Below are 23,445 nucleotides of genomic sequence, written 5' to 3' on the forward strand. Positions count from 1 at the left end.
AGTGGAGTTGCCAGAGGGCTCTATTTCGTAACGGTACATCATAACGCTGTTGAAAAAGGCTGGAAGCTGGTGACCTCTCGTAGAAGGAGAAAGGCTCTTACCCCTCCTCAAGACTTACCCTTGAAGAACAAGTTTAGCGCCCTCCAAGCTGAGGAGGAGCTCAGCATGGCTTCAAGGGAGACAACTGGCCTGGCAGACCCTGTGCCGTGCAGGAACACCCAGAAGAAGCAGCGAGTGATTGTTGTGGGTGACTGCCTGCTGCAGGGGGCAGAGGCACCTATCTGCCGACCTGACCTCTTGTCCAGAGAGGTTTGCTGCCTGCCAGGGGCTCGAATAAGAGATGTCGTGGAAAGACTGCCAAGGCTTGTCCATGTATTGGACTACTACCCTCTGCTGATCTTCCATGTGGGTGCTAATGACACGAAAGGCAAACTGGAAACCATCAAACGGGACTTCAGAGCTCTGGGAATGGTGGTCAAGGGTCTGGGAGCCCAGGTCGTTTTCTCCTCAATCTTGCCTGTGAGGGGGAAGGACAGGAGGAGGAGTAGACGAGTTTTCCAAGTTAACAGCTGGCTGCGCCGCTGGTGTTGGCAACAGGGTTTTGGTTTCTATGACCATGGGACCCTGTTTGAAGATCAACAGCTGATGGGGAGCGATGGGATCCACCTTACCAAGCGGGGCACGTGCATTTTTGCCAACAGGTTGGCCAGCCTGGTAAGGAGGGCTTTAAACTAGGCAAGATGGGGGAAGGAGGGTGGTATAGTGACAGGGTAGTCAGTAAAACACCGCTCAAGTCAGGATGCCTCCAGCAGGTGCATGCAGCCAGGGGAGACAGCATGGGACATGGCTATGGAAGATCCTCTTGCACATCTCCCTGCATCCCTGGGAAGATTGCATGTTTGACTGGCTCTCTGAAATGCCTGTATGCCAATGCGCGCAGCATGGGGAATAAGCAGGAAGAGTTAGAGATCTGTGTGCGGTCGTAGGGCCATGTTCTCATTGCAGTGACAGAGACATGGTGGGATAACTCACGTGACTGAAATGCTGTCATGGATGGCTACATGCTTTTTAGGCAAGACAGGCCAGGAAGGCGAGGTGGTGGAGTTGCTCTTTATGTGAGGGAGCAACTAGAATGTATGGAGCTCTGCCTCGGGGTGGATGAAGAGCAAGTTGAGAGCCTATGGGTAAGGCTTAAAGGGCAGGCTAACACGGGTGACACTGTTGTGGGGGTTTACTACAGGCCACCTGATCAGGAAGAAGTTGTCAATGAGGCCTTCTGCAGACAGCTGGAAGTAGCCTCACGATCACAGGCCCTGGTTCTCATGGGAGACTTCAACCACCCTGACATCTGCTGGGAAGACAGCACAGCTAGGCACAAACAGTCAAAGAGGTTCCTGCAGAGCATTGATGATAGTTTCTTTACACAGGTGGTGGAGACGCCAACGAGGAGAGGTGCAATGCTAGACGTTGCACTAACAAGCAAAAAAGGTCTAGTTGGAGATGTGAATGTTAGGGGCAGTGCCTTGGCTGCAGCGAGCATGAGATGGTGGAGTGCAGGATCCTGTGAGGAGGAAGCAGGGCAATAAGTAGGATCGCAACCCTGGACTTCAGGAGAGCTAACTTTGGCCTCTTCAGGGACCTACTTGGAGGAATCTCATGGGGTAGGGCCCTAGAAGGAAGAGGAGGTCCAGGAGAGCTGGTTAATATTCAAGCATCACCTCTTCCAGGCTCAAGATGGGTGCATCCCTCTGAGTAAGAAGTCCAGCAAAGTGAGCAGGAGACCTGCATGGATGAGCAAGGAACTCCTGACAAAACTCCAACAGAAGAAGGAAGCATGCAGAATGTGGAAAAGGGGACAGGCCACTTGGGAGGAATACAGGGACACTGTCAGAGTGTGCAGGGATGCAACAAGGAAGGCCAGGGGCCATTTGGAATTCAATCTGGCAAGGGATGTCAAGGACAACAAGAAGGACTTCTTCAGTACCATACATCAGTAGCAAAAGGAAGACTAGGGAGAACGTGGGCCCACTGCTGAATGGGGCAGGGGCCCTGGCAACAGGGGACACAGAGAAAGCAAAGATACTGAATGCCACCTTTGCTTCAGTCTTCACTGCTAAGGCCAGCCCTCAGAAAACCCGGACCCTGGGGACAAGAGAGAAAGTCTGCAGAAAGGAAGACTTGCTCTTGGTCGAGGAGGATCGGGTTAGAGATCATTTAGGCAAACTTGACACCCACAAATCCGTGGGCCCTGACGGGATGCAGCCACGAGTGCTGAGGGAGCGGGCGGATGTTATTGCTAGGCCGCTCTCCACCATCTTGGAAAGGTCCTGGGGAACAGGAGAGGTGCCTGAGGACTGGAAGAAAGCCAGTGTCACCCCAGTCTTCCAAAAGGGCAAGGAGGAGGACTGAGGGAACTACAGGCCTGTCAGCCTCCCCTCCAGCCCTGGAAAGGCCATGGAACAGCTCATCCGGGAGGTCATCTCCAAGCACGGGGAGGACAAGAAGGGGATCAGGAGCAGTCAGCACGGATTCACCAAAGGGAAATCGTGCTTGACCAATCTGATAGCCTTCTCTGGATGGAGTGTCTGGCTGGGGAGATGAGGGCAGAGCAGTGGCTGTGGTCTCCCTGGCCTTCATCAGGGCTTTGGACGCTGTCTGCCATCCCATCCTCCCAGGCAAGCTCAGGAAGTGTGGGTTGGATGAGTGGAGAGTGAGGTGGATTGAGAACTGTCTGGATGGCTGAGCTCAGAGGGTTGTGGTCAGTGGTGCAGAGTCTAGTTGGAGGCCTGTGGCTAGTGGTGTCCCCCAGGGGTCAGTCCTGGATCCAGTCTTGTTCAATGTATTCATCAGTGACCTGGATGAAGGCACAGAGTGCACCCTCAGCAAGTTTGCTGATGATACTAACCTGGGAGGAGTGGCTGACACAGCAGAAGGCTGTGCTGCCATTCCGAGGGAGCTGGACAGGCTGGAGAGCTGGGTGGAGAGGAACCTCCTGAAGGTCAACAAAGGCAAGTGCAGGGCCCTGCACCTAGGGAGGAAGAACCCCAGGCAGCAGGACAGGCTGGGGGTTGACCTGCTGGAAAGCAGCTCTGCAGAGAAGGACCTGGGAGTCCTGGTAGACAACAAGTTAACCCTGAGCCAGCAATGTGCCCTTGTGGCCAAGAAGGCCAATGGTCTCCTGGGCTGCATTGGGAGGAGTGTTGCCAGCAGGTGGAGGGAGGTGATCCTGCTCCTCTCCTCAGCCCTGGTGAGGCCTCCCCTGGAGTAGTGTGTCCAGTTCTGGGCTCCCCAGTCCAAGAGAGACATGGCACTCCTGGAGAGAGTCCAGCGGAGGGCTACAAAGGTGGTGAGGGGACTGGAGCATCTCTCCTCTGAAGAAAGGTTGAGAGAGCTGGGCCTATTTAGCCTGCCTGGAGAAGAGAAGGCTGGGAGGTGATCTCATCCATGTGTACAAGTATCTGAAGAGAGAGTGTCAAGAGGATGAGGCCAGCCTCTTCTCCGTGGTGCCCGTGACAGGACAAGAGGCAATGGGCAGAAACTGCAACACAGGAAGTTCCATCTGAACATGAGAAGAAACTTTTTCCCTGTGAGGGTGACAGAGCACTGGCATAGGTTGCCCGGAGAGGTGGTGGAGTCTCCTTCTCTGGAGATATTCAAAACCCATCTGGATGTGATGCTGGGAAATACGCTCTAGATGACCCTGCTTGAGAGGGGGGGTTGGACTAGATGATCTCCAGCGGTCCCTTCCAACCTAAACCATTCTATGAGTCTGTGATATTAATGGTACAAGTGTTAATTTTAAGGAAAACCTGGATGTCACTAGTATCAACGAGCTAATCAGTTGCAGAGCAGCGCGCAGTTGCTCCTAAAGGTCAGAGAAGTGCTATACTGTAGACCATACCCAGTTCATTGGGATTGCTCTGATGTTGTGAGCACCAGAAACATAACACAGAAGGCCTGAATTCTGCCCATAGGAAGCCCTTCTGACTCTCTCCTGAAGCATCCTTGTTGGATCTTGAAAGGAGCGATAGCTAGCTACCTTTTGATTGGAAAGACCACCATGGTGCAGTGGTTGTGTAGGTGAAATAACAGCTTTTTAATAAGAGAGACAAAATTATTCCTCTGAATTTGGAAACTGTTAGCTCTGATTACTGTATTATAGGATGAAATAGTTTCAAACTGCAGCTTATATAAAAGTCTCATTTTCTATTTAATAGTGACCAGCACTGACTATGAGACAGCAGCAGATGCAACAGAGACATCCTCCTACTACAGTGCCAAAGAGTATGTTTCAAGGTAAATCTAACTGTAGCTCTTTCTAACTTGATAAGATCAATATAGTTCTTTAATGTTACTTTCTGTGTAGAAATATTGAGTCTGTTTTTGTTATACCTGGCAGCACCAGTTTATTGTAGTAAAGGGACAGCCAGACCGGCTGAGATTCCAGTTACGGTAACTACTACAGCTGGACATTTATCATGGGCTAATTTGCCGTGCTGCTTTCGGGCTAGCCTGGTGATTTCTCTGCTACTTTTAATGACATATAGTACTGAATGTACTGTCATGATGATAAAACGCACAGAATGATTTATCCTAAGATAGATGATTCTGATTTCCTTAACTCTTTGCTGTCTTGGTGACTTTTTTCTTTCTAATCTCTTCGTAGCCGAGAACAGGAGGAGTCTACCACTGAAGAGGAGCAATTGCCTCAGATCCTCGATGAGCTTCATGATATTCATGTGGCACCTGGAGCATCTTTGGCTAAATTTCACCTGAAAGTGAAAGGTGAGGGGAGACCACAGCACTTGTTCCAGGTTTGCTGTCAGAGTGAAGGGCTGGACAAGGTTTTCTGATGTGCTCTTTTGCAGTAGTACTCATCTTGCACCGTGTTTGCATAAGCCAGCTAGAAGAATACATATGTGCTGATGAACATTGACTTCTGCGACAGATGCAGGCAGATAAAGTGTCTTATATTGTAGCCATATCTGCAGGCATAATTACAGGCATATGTTTCTGAAAATTGAGTCTTGTAATTTTCTGAGCACATTAGTCGTGGAGGAGCAATAAGGAATGAAAAAGTGAGAATCTCTCTTTAGTCTCTTTAATACATGAAACAGTCCTGGACTAGTAACTAGTGATGAGTCCTAGATTCACCTTCCCTCACTGCAGCATTGTCTTACTCTGCTATGAAGGAGTCACTGCTACGGGCTAAAAACTACAAAAACTTCTTTCTGCTGTCAGTGGTAGGAAGAGTTAGAGATTCTCCTGCTTTTCCTGTTGCTGCCTAGAAAAATGGTAAGAGCTGTTTTGGCTTCAGTGTTCTTACAGTGGGTGTTGAAGTTGTGATACAAGCCAAGGGTGGCTTAGGTCTACATTTTTCTTCGCTAGGGATTTCGGTGTTTGGCTTTGTGTATGTTGCAGATCAGACCTGAGTATTACATTTCCGACCCAGAAGGTATTTGGATATTCAGCAAGCATGGGAAGTGTCAGAAACTGAAGAGACAGGAAAAAACTTTAACAAATAAATAGAACTGAATAAAATTGGCAGTAATTTCTAAGGCAGTAAACCCTCCAAACGTACCACTGAGCAGAACTGAGGTTTCCTTGACTGTTCTGAAGCATGCGGTTGGGTCGAGATGTTCCAGAATTGTTATTGCTAATGCATTCTGTTCTCTGCATCTATAATTGCTCCTTGTAGGGTACCCAGAGCCTCGCCTCTATTGGTTCAAAGATGGACAACCATTAAAGGCCTCGGACCGTATCCTGAAGATTGATAAAAGAGAATTCCACTCACTGGAAATTCTCAATGTCACCAAGGCTGATGCTGGCCAATACTCAATATTTGTCATTAACTCTGCTGGTTCTGCGTATTCATCAGCCAGGCTGGTAGTCAAAGGTAGATTTTTGGCATGTCCTGGCTCCTGGCTGTCTTCATTCCAATGACTCACTCTATTTTATATGGTTAGGTTTCTTGAAAAAGCCTACCAATGTTAAGTCAAGGGAGGTGCGGAAGTCTGTGGTTAAAACGTGATGTGTTCTATACTTAATTGACTTGTAAGTTTACAGTGTATCCTTAAAGTTAGACATGTCACTTCTCTAAGGCCTGATTGTGGTTTCAAGTACATAGATTTCATTTCTGCCTAACTTCACCAACTTTAATGGTTAGTTTTACCAAAAGTGAGGGCCTTATGTGAATCATACTTGAGGCAGTTCCAGTAATACTACTAAATTTTGAGAGTTGTGGAAGTAGGTGTTTGCAGATGATTATGTGTATTTGTATTTATTAGCATAATTGTTCTGGAATTATTAATTAAGTGAGCTTGGTAGGAATGAGTTGTAGTTTATGAAAATGATCTTTGTAAAGGTGTAGAATATATAATAGAAAACTGAAACCGAATCTGTGTCCATGCTATATGACTATTCTCATCATTTTTATTAATAAATATACTTCGGAGAAAGCATAGCTCTTTTAACAGAACTAACATTTCTGTGTAGTGTGTCCTGCATTGAGTAATCCTCTAGAATCACATTTTTTTCTTTGCAACTTATGGACAGAAACGTATTTGTAATTTTATTTTTATTCCCTGTGTCACAGTGCCTGATGAGAAAGAAGAACCACCAGAAACAGGTGAGAGGTTCCATAGCAGATGATAACAGAACCCCTAGAAATTTTTCAGTAGTTCTCAACTCACACAGAAGGTGTCACCATGTTTCACCAATGTCATTTTCAGATGCCCATGAGCAGCTGATACCACCGAGGTTCCTGGAAAGATTTACTAATAAAAAGGTTAAGAAAGGTGCAAGCATCACATTATCTGTAAAAGTTGAAGGTAAGTGGTCTACCTACACAACAATTAAATTACGTAGTGTCATGACACATTTCTTGTCTCTCCTTGGGCTGACTCACTGTAACCTGGTCTCAGATATTGAATCTGAAGTCCAAGGCGCTAGTCCCGACTTTGTACGAGACTTTGTGTGCCTCATAGCAAAGCTTCTAACTCATCTTCACTTCCATTTTCCTATTTATAAAAACAGGGATAATAACACTTGCTTAGTCTTAGGAAGATGGGTTGGTTAACTGTTTGGTTTTATACAGTGCTTTAATGTCCTTAGGAGTGTGCTGTGGAAAGATGTGTGTTCCTTCATTGTATATTATAACTGTTATTGCTGTAAAAGGATCAGAAAACAGATCAAAAGCAGCATTCATTACAGCATGGCTCTTGAGGCTTGTAAGAAAAGAATAACACTGTTAGGAAAATTAGAGCTCCTTGTATTCATTCTCCTTTAGGATATCCACTACCAACTGTCACTTGGCTGAAAGAAGAGTCTGAGGAAGACATCCTTTGGATCAAACCAGACACTCCTGGGTATAAACTCGCCAGTTCAAATATGCATCACAGTCTAATCCTGTTGGACGTTAAAAAGAAGTACAGTGGACCTTATACATGCATTGCTACCAACAAGGCTGGCCAGTCCATCTGCACTGCCACCCTAGAAGTTGCAGACGGTAAGTCTTTCTTACAATACAAGCCCATTTTCTATGTTGCCTTTCATACAGTGGCTAAAAGAAAAATAAATGCGACTGATAAGGAAAATAATCAAATCGTAGCACCATTTTTGGTGATTTGCTATTAGTTTACTTGGTTTGAAAATGATGACGCTCTTTTACTTCTGTAATGATCTTTTAGGTTTCTGACCCTAGCTTAGAGTAAGAGCAGCACCTTTTCTGTATAAACAAACACAAGTCTGAGAAACAACCAAAATAATCACAAAGAAAAGGGAAAAGGAAGGAAGGCCACACAAAATAAATTTAAAAAGTCACCATTAGAAATGATGTGAGGTTGAGTGCTTCACTTGGCTAAGGATGTTTTGCTTGGCAGAATTGCTTTAAGACAGCTAAAGCTATTGAAGCCCCATTGCCAAGCTTTCCATGGCCTCTCCTGGCATGTTCCCTGCAGTAAGAGGAGGGAAAAAGCAAATACAGGCTGAGAGGACAGACAGCACTGGGAAGGATTTGGAAAGTTTTTTTTCTATTTCAATTCCTGAATCTTAAGCTCGCATTCCACATTTTTACTGTGCTAAGAGCTGTAGCAGTAGAGCTTGAACAGTGTGGAGAGACACATCTGAATGAACAGGAAAGGGAATGAACTGCATTTGCATCATACGAGTGGGGAGTATGCGCCCTGGGTCAGGAGCTGCTAGCAGGACAGCTTCATTATTCTGATATTTCCAATAATCTGTGCCTAGAAAATGTGCCCCACAGTAAATGTAGAAAAAATACTCTGTTTTCTGTCCTCTAACAATAAACCCTGACCTTGCAGTGAAGGAAGCTGAAGTTCTGACCCAGGAGCGCGTGATGGTATCAGAAGCTATAATGACCACACTGGGGTAAGTGTTTGGCCACCCAGTCGGGAGCCCGTTCTGAAAAATGGGATCCGCTTAAACACACTTTCACTTCTAGAATATGTTTAGCCTAGAAGACTTGACTAGTCTTCCGGAGCCAGTGGAGAGAGATGAGCGTTCCCAGCGGATCAGTTTCCCTTGCTAAGGGCTGTTTGCTCTCTAGAAGTGTCTGTCTCTCTCTCCATTGACTACAAAAGGATCTTATGTGAAAACCAGAGGAAATTAGTCATACTTGGACTAATTGGCACTAGTCTGTACTTCCCAAAGGTTTATAGCTGGAATTACTCTACAAGTGTTGTACTTGCTACAGTCTTAATAAAACTTGGTAGCTTTCAACTGAAACTTTATTTTGTTAAAGCATGGACCTTACCTGTTAACATTCAAGTTTTATGGCTGACTTGGGGGACTGTCTGCACAGGGAATTTGCCGTGAAGAAAGCTACAGTGTGAATTCAGCTCTTCCACTGCAATCTCGCACAAGGATGTACCTGACTTTTATTAGGCGTATTTGAAGATAGGTAGTTTATCGCTATGTGAAAGTGGAGTGAGCTTCTTCATGCTTCCTATGTACTAACAGCATTATGCAGAGAGTTAGGGCAGATAGCTTGTACTATAAAAATTTAAACCCTTGCAGACTTTGTAGTAGTTTCTTCATATAAACAAGCTCAGAAGTCCTACTTTTTCTCTGAAAATTAAAAAAAAAAAAAGATGCTGTTTCCTTAAAGGCCTGATGTAATAAATAATTTTAAAGGTCTTAAATCCCGCCCAAATTTCTGTGATTTGACAGAAAGTAAGTTCTGTGACCCCAGAAAGCACAGAAATAGCAAAGATGTTGACTTCAGGACGGTAGTGTGTTCACAGGGCTGTAGTCTAGGAAAACACCACAAACTATCTTCATCAGATACAGGTGAATACTGTTAGTTCTTCACTTCTATGAAGCCACTTTCATTTAGTATTTGCAGCGCAGCCTCTTGTCCCCTTTCCTGCTGATGCGAATGAGTTTGTTGCTAGTGAAACTTCTCAGTGTAGCAAGGTCCTCTTTGGACCTCAAAATCATTGCAATACCAGTAATCAGCTTGTGTCTCCAACACGCAGCCATCCTGTTGTGGTGGGAGCAGATCTCCTGGCAGGGCCACAAAGTCTACTCTGAAGTGCTTGGTTTCCTGATGAAACCACTGGAAAATATTCTTGATAGTGAACTGAGCATAAGTTCACTGAAAACTGACTGACACTACAGATCGCACTTGACATAATGCCTCTCTCTGTAGTGTTTATTTTTCAGTACCAGTTGAGAACAAAGTCCAGATAGCACCTGAGAGGTGAAGGCTACTCTGTTCTATAGTCTATTCCCTGAGCAGTAGATCTTTTCAGGCAACAGCATGGTTTGGGTATGTTTCTTATGGTGGCCCTGGTGAGTGTTAGGTAACAGCACTTGGATTTAAGGCTTACAATCTAGTAATTATAGACGTAAAAATCTAGTTATTCCCAACCTTCATGTATAAGGTGTGAGAAGGAGGAGGTGTTTCTGATTTAACTCTTACTATGCATTTCATTTTAGCTTCTAATCCTGCTTTACTCTTTTTTTTTTTTCCCCAGAGCTGTCCATCCCTCTGAAGCAAGAGTAGGTAAGAGAAGCTATTTTATGTATATGGATTATATATATATATATATATATACAGATTACTCTTCCTTTCCTTATCTACAGCTCAGGTTGTCTAGATATTTCATTATCAACACCTACTTTTGTTCTTTTTCCTCTTAAAACTTCCCAAAGTGCTGGAACTTTTCAGGACTAGTCTCTCTTTAGGGGTGAATTATTTGGAGGAAATAAGAGCAAACAGGTTTAAAAGCAGGGAAAGTGAAGAAAATTAGACTTTCCTTCCACAGAAGCTTTTGTTACATGAAAAATCTGACTTTCCAGTGACATATTGCATGCTTAATAGAAAGCTCTTTCTTTTCTAGGAGACCTTGACGGTGAAGCTGGTAAAGAGGGTGTACACAAAAGCCCAATTTCCTTAGCTGATGTTGGAACAGAAGAGTTCTTCCAGAAACTCACCTCCCATATCTCAGAAATGGTATCTGCAAAAATAAGTCAAGGTAAGTGACCTGGCAAGTGCAGTTGAATTAATATAGAAAATGATGCAAGCTTTTCTTAGGTTTCATTTGATCTTTAAATTTCAGTGAGATTTCTGAAGCAAGTCCTGAGACAGTCATGTGCATAAGGATTTGTGAATGTTTAGGTCTAAGAATTTTTAGCTAGAACCTATCCAAGCTGCCACATCTTAGCCCTCCGTTTTGAATTAAAAAAAATAGCTCTTACAACAAACTGACAAGGCTAGTATCCTTTTTAGACAAATAGTATTTATTTAAATAAGCAAGAGTAAATGTGGACTTTGAGGTGGAAGGCAAATTGTAAAAATGGAAGTGCGTTTTGTGCATCTTGGGTGTTTTGAGTTGCTCAGATAACGTGTCACTCCTGAGTCCAAAAGCAATCCTGCTTTGCAGACTTTCCACGTCTTAATTTGAGTTGTAGTTCACGATAGGATATTAAAATCAAGTCTAGGCTGAAAACTGTGTGCATAGCTGTGCGGTAAACTAATGATTTATTAAATTAAAATGAAAAATTCTTGTTTGTTTTGTATATGCTAAATTGATTTTGTTGTAGTACTATTTTATTGTGAAGCTAAGATGAAGTCATACCTCTCGTACAAATATTTTTACTGCAATAAACATATAACCTCATACATTAAAACGTTGGATTTCCCTGCGTTATTTATGCAGTCCAAAGTATTGATAGGCAATCACACAAAATGCTGCAAGTGCTGTTCTGGGCAAATATTTAGTTTTATTAAATTAAAAGGTAGTGTAGATTCGACTCACGTTCAAGTACAAGAGCTGCATTTCACATTTTCCTGTTGCTCTATTTTTCAGCCACGCTTCGAGTACCAGGTGCAGATAGCGACGATGAATCAAAAACTCCTTCTGCATCTCCTCGCCATGGTCGATCCAGGCCTTCATCCATTGCTCAGGAGTCCTCCTCTGAATCTGAAGATGGGGATTCCAGAGGCGAGGTATGTTATCTTTATGGACAAGTTTGACACTGGGAAAAACAGTTATTTAGAAGAGAGTGGTAGTTAAGTGCGGGCCCTGTGATACGGAGCACAGATCTAACACTGGAGAACGAGATTCTGGTGCTCACTATGTGTTCTTGAACAAATTGTTCGAGTCAATACGGTCCAAACATAGGCATTGTTTGGCACCTTTTTTTCCATGGCTTAGCTTCAGAAAGTCGGAGCTTGATTTTCTGCAGCCTTGGATAGAGTTTGTCAAAAGAATTTGCTTGAGAAGTTCTTCCTGTGAAAAATGACTATTTGATGAAAATCTGAACGTTTTAGGTGTTCGTTTCAAATAGTTTTTTTTTTTTTTTTTTTTAATAAACCTTTGGCAACGTTGACCTATTCTGACATTTTCAGGACCACTGTTTGTTTTGCCCTGGGAGCAAAATTCACTATTTCACAGTGTAAATCCAATACACTGGAGACTGTTTTGAAAATACCTCCAGAACCCTTTTGACACTTAGTTTTCCTAAAAAGTAAACACTGCGTCTCTGCTATACAGAGATTGGAGAATAAAACATTAAACACAGATAAGCACACTTAGGTTCTGTGGGTGATATTGTACTTCCCTTTTCAGAACTCAAAATAACTGTCATTTCATGCATGCAGATCTTTGACGTCTACATGGTCACTGCTGACTTTGTGCCTGCTGCGCCTGACAAGGAAGCCATCACTTTGAAGGAAGGCCAATATGTGGAAGTCCTTGATTCGGCTCATCCACTGAAGTGGCTAGTCAGGACTAAACCCACAAAATCTAGCCCCTCCCGACAGGGTTGGGTATCTCCAGCTTATCTTGACAAGAAATTAAAGGTAACTGATAATCCTACATTTATTTTTTGTGTAAAATTACTACTTTCTTTTGCAATTTAAAGCCATCCCTCTAAACTGAAGCGAAGGGTGAAGAGGTCATTGAAAGGGTCTGTAAACGATGGGGCTTTTTCCTGTTTTGTTTGGACAATTTTTTTATGTGTGTGGAGGGGTGCTTGGGCTTAAAAGACCTGATCAGTCTCCAGCAAGAAAGAAATTTGGATCTGTGAGGGATATTCTTCTGTGCGTACTGCCAAAAGCGCTGAAGAATGTGTGCTTTCTCTTGTATTGTAGTTGTCACCAGAGTGGGGATCAACAGAGGCTCCCGAATTCCCTGGAGAATGTGTTTCTGAAGATGAATACAAAAGGAAGCTGACGTAAGCACTTGTCTGTTTGTACAGGCGCTCCTGAGTCTTGCTGCCGTTTGAACTAACATGAATGTTGGTGTCTAGGTCCCTCCTGAAAGAGTCGCCCTTTCCGTATCACAGAGGCCTGCCATCTCCCCTTTCCCTCAGTTGATTCTCTCAACATGTGCTTTGCCAGAGTGGAAGTACTCTAGGAAGAGCTGCTACAAACTTGTATTATTCAGCCGTGTATTACCCCCTTGCAGTGCAGCGCACTACTGAGTGCTGGCCTAGAGATATTTGCCTCTGTAGCGTCTTTCTGGTTCTGTAATGTGGCATCTAAGCTGCTGCTGTCAACTCTACATAGATCCTCCTGTTACTCAGTTTCATTTCGCCCAGGTGTAGATGTCTGTAATGTAGGTGTCAGTCTGTAAGGAGAGTGTCTAAGTTTCCTTTATAGTCCAAGGGGATCTAGTCAGCATACTCGAAGGAGTCCGTTCCTCTGCCCAAACGTCTGTCTCTATTTTAGGGACACGTCAAAAATAATTGTGCTGATTGTTCTGTGCTTTCTTTTCACCTGTTTGTCTTCCCTTCAGTGTTGTTATTCAGGAACTGCTGATCTCAGAAGAGGATTACATTCAGGATTTACAGTTCCTTCAGTCTCATCACCTCAAGTACACTGAGACCTCTCCCAATGTCCCAGGAGCTGTTTCCAGTCAGAAACGCATCATCTTCAGAAATATCGATGACATTACTCGTTTCCATTACAGGTGGGCATTCCTCTGGGCCTTCGTTTGAAACAGAAGAGTAGTTTCTGTAGCTGGTGTCAGAGCTACGGTAGCTGTGGATACTGTGGAGCGCAGGCAGTTTTGGGATGGGCATTTTAGCTATGCCATCGTTTCTCATCCTTAAGTCAGAGCACAGGGCTGGGGCTCCTGTAGTAGTGCCCAGAGCTTCAAGACTTCATATATCCTGCTTTTTTTTTTTTTTTTTTTTTTTACCTTTCTGAGTGAATTTAAATGAGAAACAGTGAATTATTATAAAAAGGCAGCACAGTCTTACAGGCATGTCAATGGTGTTTTGAGTCTCGCGCACGCGGCTAGAACCAGTACCAGTGTCTGCGTTCAAAACGTACCAAGCTGTAGCAGGCGGCCTAGGTACGACCCCATGATACAGTTCCTCCACCTCCCGCAATGCAGGATTTACTGCCAATCTGCTCTTCACAAAGTGACTTTCCAAGGTCTGGGCTAAATTCTTATTTGCCAGGGAGAGGAGAGGTTGTGCAGTGCTATGTGTGCCTTAGCCTGCCTGTGGCTAACAGGCTTCCTTTTGCAGCTCTGCACCCTTTCACCCAAGCTGCTGGGGCAGGATTTTCCCCGTGTTCTCACGCTGTTATTCACGTGCTCTTGCACCTGCACACCCCGATGCAGTTGTTCCGGGGGATTCTGATGGGAAGCATCTGCCACTAGCGTGAGAATTGCCCTTTCCTCCCCATTTTCCTGCCCTCTATTTGTAGCTTTTTTTTGCCCCTGCCCAATGTGTGCTCCATTCAGTGCCGATAGCATTGTAAGCAGGGGCAACCAATAGGGAGTTTGCACGGGTCGTGATGAAAAATGTATAGTTACTGAAGTATTACGGGTGCCGCTACCGCTACACGGGGAAGGATGCTTGTCTTTGGACATCTGCCGCTTCTTCTTCTGGCTGTCACATGGGAGAAGATTTTCCTGTTCCCTTCTCTCTCTCTTCTCTCCTTTCCCTCTCCTTTCATTTTCATTTATCCCAAAAGTAGTTTTCATTGCTAAAATTGATACATGCCATCAGCTAATATGCCACCTGCTAATAAATCTTTGTGCATGTGAAACTCTCTCAACCTGCTTTGTGCAACAGAGGGGGGATCTCTCTCTTCACTCATGGGGGTGGCTCATGGCTTCTTAAACTGAGACATGAGGATTTGGGGAAGGGTTGACTTCCAACCTTGAGCTAAGCCCTTGAAAGTTACCCCTTACAATTCATTTCCTGAATTCAAACTAACAAGGGCAGCATCCTGCTCAACAAAGAGGCATCGAGTACGCTAAACATGGCAGTATCCTTCATTCCCTCAATCATTCCTTTAATCTATATTAACCTGAGTTTTTCTGATTTAAAAATCTGGCTGCTGGGATGATGTTCTAGCCTTATTCCATCACATGCTGCTCAAATGTCATTTTTTTCACCTCCACAGTGTCTTCCTCCGAGACTTGCAGAAATGTGACACTGATGATGACGTGGCCATGTGCTTTATTAAGCGTGAGGCAGAGTTTGATAAGTACATCCATTACCTGGTGGGGCGGATACAGGCCGAGTCAGTTGTTGTCAGCAAAGCTGTCCAGGATTTCTACAAGGTAAAACAGCAGCCAAAATACCTACTGAATGTGCATCCAATAACCCACTGTATCATGAGATGTAGGCATTAATTACAAATATGATCCCAAAGAGAATTATTAAACATTTTTGTGAGAAATCATTGCTAAATATAGCAAATTTTGTATTTACTGTCTAGCTGTTCCTAGTAGACACAATCGGTATGTGAACATGTAACTGTGTACTTGTGGATTATAAAGATTATATAGATAGGAATATGTACATGATTATGTCTGTTAAGAGTATATGATGAAAGTTATATTAAATAAAGGAACTCAAGGAAATGATTAGTCATATAAAAAATGAGAACTCTAAATTTTAGTTTCTCTGAAACTAGACAAAAAGTGCTGATCTTTCCTTTCACGTTGTCTGAGCCTGTAAGCTTCAGGCTCGCATTTCCTCAGTATCAGTCCTGTGCTGGTAAAGAAGACAAATTCAGCATTTCAAACATCTTACAGTCTAAAATGAAAATGAGCTGGTAAAGGATGGGGGAGGGTTACAGATGTCTGGAGATGGGATAGTAAGGTCTGGTAGAGCTATGCAATTTTGGTGAGTTAACTCTATGAACTAGTATCATATGAGCCTTTTTCAGGGAATAATCTTTTTCATTGTCTTTTATCTCAGTCTTTCCTCATTCTTGTATATCTTTCTTTAGAGATACACAGATGAAATTTTACCTAGAGAAGATCCTTCGCAGCCACTTATCCCACCACTGCAGCACTATCTAGAAAAACCCATAAACAGGATCCAGCAGTATCAGACTATTATCAAGGTAGGAACTTTTGATACACACTTTTAATCAGATAGGCTTATGTTTTGTTTTGTGTAGCCCGCAAGGAAAAGGACTTCATTCTCCTTTCACGTTCTCTGGGTTCATCCTATTGTAACTCTGCTCGAAAGATGCTTGAGTAAGAAAGACTGTATTTATGATCAGTGATGGTGATCTCTAAATTGTTCTGTAAATATAAATTCAGGGAGAGGTTCATGATCTCCAATGGTCTCTTGGAAATGAGAGAGAGCATGGGAGCTTCCCATGTCTGCATTGCTGAAAGAGGGCAATAGGAGCAAATGTGAGAAGAAATAACTGCTGTTTCCTATTTTTCCATCCTTTCTTATTTCTACGAAATATCTGTGGTTTTTTTAGCACTGCCACATGAGTTGCATGCCTCACGTCATCAGCAGGGTAAGCGCAAGACAAATACAGTACGCACATTTAGGATTGCTTTGTTGGTTTTTTTTTTTTTTTTTTTGCTTTTCAGTCACTGAAGCATATCTGATATTTACTTCAGCTTTCTTTTTGTTAAATATCAGTTGGTGCAGGGAAAAGCTAGACGTGAGGCCCCAGAGTGGGTTGTAAAGAGGAGGATTTGGTAGCTAAACAGGACACAGTGAGAGAATGGGGTAAGAGTTGTTCAGATGAAAGAGCAGGAGGACAGTTTGATATCTGGGAACCTCTTCTGGTGTCAAGGAAATTACCGCTCCTACCCTCTAGCGGGTTTTTCTTTTTCTTTTTCTTTTTCTTTTTCTTTTCTTACTTTTTTTTTTTAAGTCTGCACTGTAACGTTGACTTCATTCATCTACAGGAATTAATCCGAAACAAAGCAAGAAATAGCCAAAACTGTGCCTTGCTGGAGCAGGCTTATGCCATTGTGTCTGCGCTCACGCAAAGAGCAGAAAACAACCTCCATGTCTCACTGATCGAGAATTATCCAGGGACCTTGGAAAGCCTTGGTGAACCCATCCGACAGGTACATGGAATTTCTCAGTCAGTTTTATTGCTGTGTGTGCCTTCAGGAATTTCTAAGTAACCTTCAGCCCTAAAATAAGCTCCTTTACAAATTATATCTGAGCAGAGTATTTTCTTATTGCCTGTTTTATTGCTCAATATGCGCCACATCCCTTTACGTGTGAGAGATGCGCCTACTGGTTTGATTAAGATTTGAAGCACCAGAGCTTATGCACCAGTTCGCACATAATGTAGTTAGTTGCCTTTGCAAGTCACTCATCAAACAGGAAGAGATTTGGTTTGGCTCATACATGATTTTTAAGGATTTTGTTTATTCCTCCTTCTCTCCCCTTATGGGCTGGGTACGTGGACCAACTCTTGAGCTTACTGGCATCAGTGGGTTTTTTTGTGTTGATTCCTGAGGAGTTAGACGCTCGTTAGACATTTTCAATATACAAGTTTTCAAATTGACCATTCTTTTGAAGAGCCAAGTTTACTAGGCATGTCAGTTCAAAGTAACATAGCATACTTTGTATATACTCTGTGTGAAAAAGTGAGATCAGTTTATGGATGTTCTCCCACAACTGTTCATGTATCTTCAAAAGATCTGTCTGCTTCTCCAGATCTCTCTTTTGAAACAGGTGTATGTCTGCTTCAAATTTCAAAAAATTTCCCATTAGCGTTAGTAGTAGAGGAGTCTGCCTACCTGAGACAGCCGGACTTGAGTTTTGTGTTTATCTGACAGCAAAGAATATCATTTAAAGGCCAATGTAATGATGAGCACTGTGTGCCCACCTCTCGGTGCTCTCAGTCTCATGCATCATCTCATCACCTTTAGCTTTCAAAACAATCTATCTGCTGTGCTGTAATGAAAACAAAGTGCCTAAGATGAGGATGTAACAGTAAACATTTATTATCTGTTGACTGGAAAAAGATGGTGAGCCACCATGGTAATTATTCCAGTTACGGCTAACCGAACTTCCTTCTTTTCCCCCTCAGGGCCACTTCATTGTCTGGGAAGGAGCTCCAGGAGCCAGAATGGCATGGAAAGGACACAAAAGACACGTCTTCCTCTTTAAGAGTTACATAGTGATCTGCAAATCAAAGCGGGACACAAAGACAGACACCTACAGTTACATCTTCAAGAACATAATGAAGGTTTGTTCATTACCTCCTCAGCTAGAGCATTTCTCTGTCATTGAGATCTTTTCTTTTATGTCCAGCTTCTGGTCATCTAAAACTAGAACATTTCACTAATCCTTTCAAACTATTCCTTTGTTTCTGAAAGTCTGTGAAGCACAAGTGAAATCTAAGTCTATCCCCAAATCCCTCTGTGAGCACTGTTAGAAACATGTCAGATATCATCAGAAGCACAGGCAGATTTTTACTGCGCAGCAATTAGATTACATCTAAAGTGTGTTAATTGATTACATGAAATTGATGTGAATTTTGGTTGGGGTGCTGCCTATAGCATTTGCTAGAGTTTGTAGATCTTTGGTATTCAGTCTATACGATTGGTAGTAAATTGGAAAAAATGTTGTTTCAGTTGTATGCTGCATTCCCACTAGTTCCTCTCTGCTGGTTATGTCCTTTCTCAAAAACCAATTCCTGTTTAGAAATGAAAAATTCAGAGGATGTGGCTGACTCATCCTCAGAAATTTAGGGCCCAGATTAAAACTGTAAGAAATTGCACGTAGAGTTTCCCTAGGGCACTAGATGCTCGACTCCATTAAAAAAGTAAGTAGATAAAACAGTGGAGTTCTTGACCTAGCCCAGTCAGGGCCTTCTGAAAATACTTATCACTGTCATCGTTGATATTCACAGGCAGTTCCCCTGCAAAAAAAGGACACTTTGTCCAGAATGCAAGTGTTCTGTAATTTCTTTTCATGTAGTGCCTGACTGTGTTGTTTCTTGGTGCTGATGTCAGCCCAACGACGCTGTGCTGTTGGGAAAGTTGTATCCCACTCTGGAATACAATTTAATTCTGGCTGTTGTTTTCCTGGACATGTCATAATTACTCTGAGACGGAAAATGGGAATATCTGTTTGGTATGCAGAAAGCTAGGTATACTGGAGAAAGGATTGCAAAGAAATCCTGGCTGCTGTTCAGCCAAAGCCACTTTGCATTGCTTGTGCATTCTGAAGAATCTTTAAAAGCAGTGTAAATATCACTATTTCCCCTTTTGCTGTTGGAGCATCTAATATAACTTTAATGGGACTTGCACATGACTGAAGTTCGCTGAAGGGAGTATATGCTGGCAACAGGAGACTTACTGGTGTTAAACAGTTGTTTCCGTTTTAAACCTTTATTGAAGGTGGCTGTGGTCCACAAAGACCAGCTCCAGATCTGAACTTTCCTGAACTCTGGCGTTTCTGTGAGGAGCAAGGTAGTGGCCAAAAATCAGCTTTAAGTAAAAAGGGAAAAAAAAAAATGTTGATTTTCTTTGCTCCTGTTGTTACACAGCTGAGCAACATAGACGTGAATGACTCTGTGGAAGGAGACGACCGGGCGTTTGAAATCTGGCACGAACGAGAAGACTCAGTCCGCAAGTACCTCCTTCAGGCGCGTACAGTGAATATCAAGAACTCCTGGGTGAAGGAGATCTGTGGCATACAGCAGCGGATCAGTCAGCCTATCTGGAGTGAGTACAGCCCGAGCTGGCCTGAATCTCCCAGTGCTTCCTTGGGGATGTCTTCCTGACTCAGGAAGGGGATTTTTTTGCTAGGAGGGAGATAACCGTCTAGGGTCATCTGCCACCTCTAAAACTAAACTAGGGTTAGAGGTTTTCCTTTAATCTTGTCACAGGCTGCCATAAGTAGCAACTCGCATGACTAGGCAGCAAGCAGCACGCTTCAGCCGGAGCGATGTTAGCTATCTGAAAGTTAGGTGCTTCACCTGAGCTGGGGTAGGCACCTTTATCAGGATAGGACAATGATGAGCCTTTCCATTTATCATCAAGGGAGCCAAGACTGTATATCACTGAAGTGATTAAATTTCCATGAAAGAGGTCCCACCAGATCTGTATTGATTTTGAGACAATAGCAGAGCAGATGAGTAACTTCCTGATTACTCTTTGGTTTCTATCACCTAAGTGTGGAAAACACTGGTTGGTGAATTGAGGATAGCTGGCTATTCTTGGCCATTTCAAAGGACAACTTTTACTTGAGCGACCTTTCATGGAGGTTTAGAGTCAGTGACTGAAGTGGTTGCCTGCAGTTGCATGTGTTCATATTCACTAGCCCTTGTCAATAAACAGAGGATTTTATTTTCCAGCACAGTAGCCCAGAAAACATGCATCACTGGAGGAGAGAAATGCGTTGTTAAAACTTGGAGAACACAAATTGCAAAGTTGGCACTAGAGATGCATTTGATCTGGCAGAGATTGCGGAAGGATAACTGACCACAGAATTAGATGACAAAAACCCAGTCCCGCTCCATGAAAAGCATCAAACTCTAGTGAGAAGAGTCTCAAGACCTGACCTAGACACCTACTGATACCAGTGTAGAGCTGCTTGTGATTTTGTTGGCTATTGAGTCGTCCATTCCCGAGTTCTTACATTGTTTTATCTGGACACATGGCTTTGCTTTGGATTTTTATTTTGTCATCCAGGTTGTTTCATCCTCACTGTCACTTTTGTGTCCACAGAATTTATTGGCAGGATATTAGATCCGTATTGTCCAGATATGAGCTAGAAATTGTGTCCTTCGCAGCATAAGTCAACTTGGCTTCTTAAAAATCCAAAATAGATCCTTTTTTTTGGTGTATATGCACTGGAAACAAGTCTGAGCAGCTCATTTTTATGCTTTTAGTGAGATGTTCTAGTAAGGAAGACTATCAAATAATTTTGCAGTTTCTTGTGGTAGGAATAAATCAAAATAAAAGTCCCTTAACGAAGCATAGATTTTGCTTTATACAGAGCAGCAGAATATTAGTTTGGATATCAGGGATGCATTTTAATTGGGGAATTAGCTGTGACAGCGGTGTGGTCTGAATAATGGATGTGCTTATTAAAATCATGGCCTACATTACTTCTAGATCAGCAACAAGTCCAGGATTTTTACGTCCCATCTTTAAAGCCAACAACCTACTTTTGGCGGACTCAGCTTATTCTCAAGTAAGCAAGAGCAGCAAGTCACCTTGAAAGTCATTACCTGCTAGAGTGTTCTTTCCCAGTTCCCGTTCTGAACATCAGAGATCTGCAAAAATTCTGCCTGTTATTTCTTTATTTTGCAATAGCTGGTCTAGGAACTGAGCCCCCTGCCCCGGCCTAACATGCTTATTCTGATATTTCAGTACCTCCGGACTTTGAGGAAGAACTGGCAGACTGTACAGCTGAGCTGGGAGAGACAGTCAAGCTGGCTTGCAAAGTTACAGGAGCTCCCAAGCCGTCTGTGTGCTGGTATAAAGGTATAAGCAGCAAGCCATATTAGCGTGAAATGCATACTCCAGGTCTGTCCTCTGTGTATATTACTCTTTGTGAAGTTGTTAGTGGATAATGTATAAGCCGATCGCTGGGAGACACCTGAGTCTAGCCTTAAAGAAGTTAGCAACTGAGCAACCAAGCTGCAGTAGCACGGACCTTCCTGTGAGTTAATGTACCTTGCTTTTCAGGTTTGCAAATTAGCCCATAGGAAGCCACATCTTGTTGCAGTTAGATAACTTCTTGGAACTGAGCAACTTGTTATACTAGCTTAGGTGTTTATATGTGATAACACAGGCAGCTGTGTGGACATATTCCTTTTTTCAGCATAACTGTGTTGCAGGGGAAACAGCTTTGCATTATGCTCACACCTGGTAAAAATATGTTCTGCATGCTTACAGTCTCTTTGTAAGTGTTTCTTTTACTACACTTGGTAGCAAGTAAGAGCTTCAACTGCACAGCACATACTTTGGAGAGTTTCACTTTTAAATGAGGATTGATGATGGATGAGATCCCCCAAGAGAGCAGAGAGGGACTTGGAGAACAGTACTTTGTTCACAGGATGTGTTGTAGAGAGCTGGAGGAGCATGAGCTCATTCGTCAGCTACCAGGTTCAGCTACTGAAAAGAAATACAGCTCTCGGTCCTCTGACAACAGAGCTGAATGCAATTCCTAGGGAGAAAATGTAATTGATACCAAACTATTTACTAAGGCTTTTTTTTTTTTTTTTTTCCTGAATCTTTAAGATGGGAAGCCAGTGGAGGTGGATCCCCATCACATTATAATAGAAGATCCTGATGGTTCCTGCACACTGATCTTGGACAACCTAGCAGGCAGTGACTCAGGACAATACATGTGCTTTGCTTCCAGTCCTGCTGGACATGCCAGTACGTTAGGAAAGATCCTTGTTCAAGGTAAAATCCTGCACAGATGCCTTGTTTCAAAGGGGTCTGTTATGGAATACCCTAAAAATGAATATTAAGGCATTCAAGAAGTTCAATATAATATATGCAGTTTACTCCCTTCGGAAAGTTCTTTGGTACAGAAGTGAGTGAATTATTATTAGGTCAGAAAATGGGGTCTTTAGGGTCTTATGTGCAGACATCATGAGAACTATCTGGTCAAGGACACATGCTGTGTATCTGTTAGGGTGTTGTCATAGTTGCAGCTGTTGGCTACATTTATGCTTGCTTTGCAGTGCCGCCACGGTTTGTGAACAAGGTTAGAAACGCTTATTATGTCGATGGTGAAGATGCTCAATTTACCTGTACTATTGAAGGAGCACCTAGGCCTCAAATCAGGTCAGTTTTTTAGAAGTCACCTTGGCACAAGTTCTCTTTTCCCATTTTGCACGGTCAGAAGAGTCTCCTGCCCAGTCCTTCAAGGATATGACCCCTTCTTCTCTGTGTGCTCCAGCTTGTCCCCATCCCACTCCTGGCTTTTCCTGGTCCCGACATTCTTGGCATTCTCACGCGATTTATTCCAGCAAGCATCTGAAAAGAAACACCTACAGAAAATACCTGATATAAGGCTGTATCAGATCTAATGGCCTGACAATATTTTATCAATCCTTTGTGCAGCCTGCCTTACACTTGAATTGATTTGATCAGCAACTAGTCTGAGGTTGGGACCACTGCTCCCTGCATTGGCTAATGAGATTTCTTGAGCAGTATCTCGTAAGCCTGATGTGTTCAGTATCCATATGTGATCTATGTGTAGCGCGCTCTGCCAGGAATTTAAAGCCGATGTGGGATGTGAACTTTTCTCTAATGGTTAACTCTTGAGTTTTTTGCCTGCTGGCCTGATGGATGGATGAGTGAGTTGAGGACTCCCTGAGACCGCATATTTTTTCCTGGTCTACATTCAATGTTTTCCACATGCAGATGGTACAAAGATGGTGCACTGTTGAAGGACACCAGTAAATACCAGACTTTCAGTGAACCACGGAGTGGCATGTTAGTCCTGGTGATCAAGAACCCTGCCAGGGAAGATATGGGATACTATGAATGTGAAGTAAGTTCAAAGAGATTGAAAGATCTGTTGTCTGACATGTCATAAACAGGATAATTCCTTTTACTGGGAGAGATTCGTTGTATGAAATTAGTAGCTGAAATTGTGGTATTTAGTGGAATAGTGGAATTCCTGTTTATTCCAAAATTATACCTGGAAGCATCTAATAGATTAAAATAATGTGAATGTATTATAAAAAAATCTTTAAAAAATTAGTCA

The 23,445-nt window shown here is 43.1% G+C and overlaps 1 protein-coding gene across 1 annotated transcript in view; it reads left to right on the top strand.

The window, feature by feature from the left end:
• Positions 1–23,445, top strand: part of OBSCN (obscurin, cytoskeletal calmodulin and titin-interacting RhoGEF) — a 212,106-nt gene that overhangs the window by 136,226 nt on the left and 52,435 nt on the right. The window contains exons 67-88 of the mRNA XM_068934092.1: positions 4,218–4,296; positions 4,667–4,785; positions 5,699–5,896; positions 6,596–6,628; positions 6,732–6,830; positions 7,289–7,507; positions 8,322–8,388; positions 9,999–10,027; positions 10,365–10,499; positions 11,334–11,473; positions 12,128–12,328; positions 12,620–12,702; positions 13,266–13,439; positions 14,891–15,050; positions 15,725–15,841; positions 16,653–16,817; positions 17,795–17,953; positions 19,259–19,436; positions 21,090–21,203; positions 21,963–22,130; positions 22,415–22,517; positions 23,100–23,229. Of these exons, the coding sequence (XP_068790193.1) occupies positions 4,218–4,296; positions 4,667–4,785; positions 5,699–5,896; positions 6,596–6,628; positions 6,732–6,830; positions 7,289–7,507; positions 8,322–8,388; positions 9,999–10,027; positions 10,365–10,499; positions 11,334–11,473; positions 12,128–12,328; positions 12,620–12,702; positions 13,266–13,439; positions 14,891–15,050; positions 15,725–15,841; positions 16,653–16,817; positions 17,795–17,953; positions 19,259–19,436; positions 21,090–21,203; positions 21,963–22,130; positions 22,415–22,517; positions 23,100–23,229 (2,870 nt within the window). The remainder of the gene's footprint in view (positions 1–4,217; positions 4,297–4,666; positions 4,786–5,698; positions 5,897–6,595; positions 6,629–6,731; positions 6,831–7,288; positions 7,508–8,321; positions 8,389–9,998; positions 10,028–10,364; positions 10,500–11,333; positions 11,474–12,127; positions 12,329–12,619; positions 12,703–13,265; positions 13,440–14,890; positions 15,051–15,724; positions 15,842–16,652; positions 16,818–17,794; positions 17,954–19,258; positions 19,437–21,089; positions 21,204–21,962; positions 22,131–22,414; positions 22,518–23,099; positions 23,230–23,445) is intronic.

The sequence above is a fragment of the Struthio camelus genome, chromosome 2 (genome assembly GCF_040807025.1).
Source record: "Struthio camelus isolate bStrCam1 chromosome 2, bStrCam1.hap1, whole genome shotgun sequence".
Classification (NCBI taxonomy): domain Eukaryota; kingdom Metazoa; phylum Chordata; class Aves; order Struthioniformes; family Struthionidae; genus Struthio; species Struthio camelus.